The sequence below is a fragment of the Parus major genome, chromosome 2, assembly GCF_001522545.3.
Source record: "Parus major isolate Abel chromosome 2, Parus_major1.1, whole genome shotgun sequence".
Classification (NCBI taxonomy): domain Eukaryota; kingdom Metazoa; phylum Chordata; class Aves; order Passeriformes; family Paridae; genus Parus; species Parus major.
The window spans coordinates 149,983,339-149,986,988 of NC_031769.1; the positions used below are offsets into that span (position 1 = coordinate 149,983,339).

The 3,650-nt window shown below is 48.2% G+C and overlaps 1 protein-coding gene across 1 annotated transcript; it reads left to right on the forward strand.

The window, feature by feature from the left end:
* Window positions 1-534: 534 nt before the first annotated feature.
* C2H8orf82 (chromosome 2 C8orf82 homolog) lies at window positions 535-2,003 on the forward strand. Its single transcript, XM_015615423.3, has 2 exons — window positions 535-800; window positions 1,367-2,003. Exons 1-2 carry the CDS (start codon window positions 684-686, stop codon window positions 1,508-1,510), a joined length of 261 nt encoding a protein of 86 aa, XP_015470909.1. The 5' UTR covers window positions 535-683; the 3' UTR covers window positions 1,511-2,003.
* Window positions 2,004-3,650: the final 1,647 nt, after the last annotated feature.

Here is a 3,650-nt window from a genome sequence, read left to right on the forward strand (position 1 = left end):
CTCATTTTGGTGTTTTTCCTCCTCATTTTGGTGTTTTCTCCCTCATTTTGGTGTTTCTCCCCTCATCCCGTTGTATTTCCCTTCATCCCGCTATTTTCCCGCCTCATTTTGTTGTTTTCCCCCCTCATTTAACAACTTTTCCCCTCATTCCGGTGTTGTTCCCTTCATCCCGATATTTTTCCACCCCATCCCGGATGTTTTTCTACCTCATCCTGGTGTTTTTCCGCCTCATTTTCCAACTTTTTCCCTCATCTCGTTCCTTCTCCCGGTGCCTGTGGGGCCTGAGGGCCCTCAGGGGAAAATGGCGGGAAAAGGCGGGGGGGGGCGGGATCTATAGGGGATCCCTGAGGGCACACACCGCCAGTAGGGTCCTCTAGGGGGTTTTTATGGGCTGGCTGAGGCTCTGACGCCCTATAAGAAACCTCTGGAGGGTCCATATGGGGATTCTATAGGATCTGGAGACCTATAGGGGTCCCTATAGCAGCGGGGACCCCCCCGGACCCTGTCCTTCCACTTCCGTTTCCCCCCCGGAACCTTTTCACCGCCGCACCACACGAGGTGCCCGCACATTCCGGTCCCCCAGGCGGCCGCTTCCGGGTGGCGCCGGTGGCGCGGCTGTCGCTGTCGCCTGTCGCGACAGGGAGGCGGCCCGGCCGTGTCGGGGGTCGCCGGTCGCTGTCGCGATGAGGGCGGGGACGGTGCTGCGGCTCTGCTCTCGCCCGGGGCTCCGGTACCGGCAGGGGCAGCGGCCGGGGCCTGGAACCCGCGAGTATTTTTATTACGTGGATCACCAGGGGCAGGTGAGGGGGGATCGATAAGGGATCGATAGGGGATCGATAAGGGATCGATGGGGGTGGGGGCGTCTGGAGGGTGCTGGGGAATGGATCCCGGGGAGATCCCACCCGGATTCTGGGCAGATCCCGGAGAGATCCTGAAAAAATCCCAGGGAGAATCCGGGATGGATCCCGGCCAGATCCCGGATTAATCCCAAATTAAACCCAGATTAAATCCAGGTTAAACCCAGATTAAATCCAGGTTAAACCCAGATTAAATCCAGGTTAAACCCAGATTAAATCCAGATTAAACCCGGATTAAATCCAGACAGATCCCAAACAAACCCCAGATGGATCCTGGACAGATCCCAGTCCAATTCCAGACAAATCCCCGCCAGATTCCAGAGGGATCCCAAAAAATCCTTTCAGAGCAGGTCCCAGAAAAATCCCAAAAAAAGCAAATCCCGGCTGGATCCCGCAGAGAGATTCAGGACGGATCCCAAACCCATCCCAGAGGAAAATTCCGCCGTTTTTCCGGGAAAACTCGAGCGTTTTGAGGCTTTTTCCCGCTTTTTCCGGCTTTTTTTCCCCAGCTTTTCCTGGACGACACCAAAGTCAAGAACTTCATCACCTGCTTCAAAGGTACCTCCCTAATTAGGGTCCCCTTGTTAATTGGGATCCGATTACTAATAAGGATTCGGTCATTAATTGGGATTTCAGCCTTAATTAAGATTTAATCCTTAATTAGGGAGGGTTGAGCCTTGGGAAAGGCGGGACCCCCTAATTTGAATATTAATCCCCCATTAATTAATCATTCCCTCGTTAATTAATCACTCCCTCGTTCATTAAATTCCCTAATTATTAGATTCCCTAATTAACTAAGAAATTCCATAATTAATGAAGACAATCCCTAATTAATTCATTCATTAATCCATTTTTAATTAATTAATTTTAGGAAGCATTTCCCCTTCCCAGTTCCTCTTTTCCCTCATCCCAAATCCCTCAAATTCCCAGAAAATCCCATAAAACTCATTCCCACATTGACACAATTCCCTAATTATTGAACTCCCTATCTAATTAAAAAATTCCTTGATTAATTAAGAAAACCCCTCATTAATTAAGAAATCGGTTTCCAATAAAAAATTTAATTTTAGGAAGCATTTCCCCGTCCCAATTCCTCTTTTCCCTCATCCCAAATCCTTCAAATTCCCAGAAAATCCCAAAAAACTCATTCCCANTTCCGCCTCATTCCAGTGTTTTTTCCCGTTATTTCGGTGCTTTTCTGCCTGATTTCAGTATTTTTCCAGCTCATCCCGCTGTTTTTCCGCCCCATCCTGAGATTTTTCCCCGATTTCTTTGCTTTTCTGCCACGTTTTGAGTTTTTTCCACCCCATCCCAATAGTTTTCCCGATATTTTCCCCCTCATCCTGGTATTCTTCCTCCCATTCCATTTTTTTTCCAGCCCATCCTGATGTTTTTCTAGGCCGTCCCTGTATTTTTTCTGCCTCATCCCGGTATTTTTCCACCCCATTTCATTATTTTTCCAGCCCATCCTGGTGCTTTTCCGTCAGGATTGGCTTTGCATGGCCAAATTCCAGGAGGCTCCGGGGCTGGAATCCATGGGAAGCTGCCGGAAGCTTCTCCCGTGTCTAGCCGATGCCATCCGGAATGGCGGCGACGCCTCTGGAATAAGAGTTAGGTCAGAAGAAACCAACCATGGCACAGATGAATTTCTGAAGCAGGAATTTTGGAGCTGAACAATTCCGGAGATGACTCCAAGGTGCTGGAGTGAAAATTCCCAAAATTCCGTGGTGCATCCAACGGGAAGTTCATCCTAGAGCTGGATCCTGGCAGGGAGCTGCGGATCCATGGAAAAAGGAGCAGATTCCTTGGAGGAGTCCCATGGAGGAAAAAAAACCTTTGGAGCAGGATATTCCCAAAGGATTGACCCCTTGGAAAAGTCCACGAGGAATTGTCTTCCACGGGAATGCCGCGTTGGAGAAATCCATAGTTAAACTCTTGCTGTGGGATGGATTCACATTGGCAAAATAATGGAAAACTCTTTCCCACGGTGGAGAAATCCATGGAAATCTTGCTGTGGGATGGATTCATGCCGGAAAAATCCATGGAAAACTCCCCTGGGACGGCCCCGGCTCCCAGCGCTGCTGGAGGGATTGAGGGAAAGCCGGGAAGGAGGGAATTGCGGGAGGGAAAAGTTAGATTTGGGGTCTTGTTATCCTGCTCTGATTCCGTTGGAAATAAACTCATCGTATCCTAAATCCTGAGTCTGTTGTGCCCAGGATGGATTTCCGGAGGGATCTGTCCCAATCCTTATCCCAGTCCATAAATCCTCCATCATTTCCTTCATTTCCACCTCATTTTGGTGTTTTTCCACCTAATCCTGGTGGGTTTCCACCTCATCCCATTATTTTTCCCCTCATTACGGTGTTTTATCCCCTCATTTTGGTTGTTTTTCACCTCATTTTGGAGGGTTTTTTTGCCTTACCCCAATATCTTCCTCATCCTGCTGTTTTTCCACCTTATTTTGGTATTTTGGACCTTATTCCATGGTTTTTCCACCTCATTTTGGTATTTTCCTCCTCACCCCAGTGTTTTTCCACCTCATCCTGGTGTTTTTCCACCTCTTTTTGGTGGTTTGGGCCTTATCCCTTCTGATTTTTACATAATTTTGGTATTTTTCCCCTTATCCCAGTGGTTTTCCCCTCATCCTGGTGTTTTTCCACTTCATTTTCATATTTTTTGCCTCATCCCGATGCTTTTCCACCTCATTTTGGTGGGCTTTTACCTCATATTGGTGTTTTTCCTCTCATCCTGGTGGTTTTCCACCTCATTTTGGTGCTTTCCCACCTCCCATCC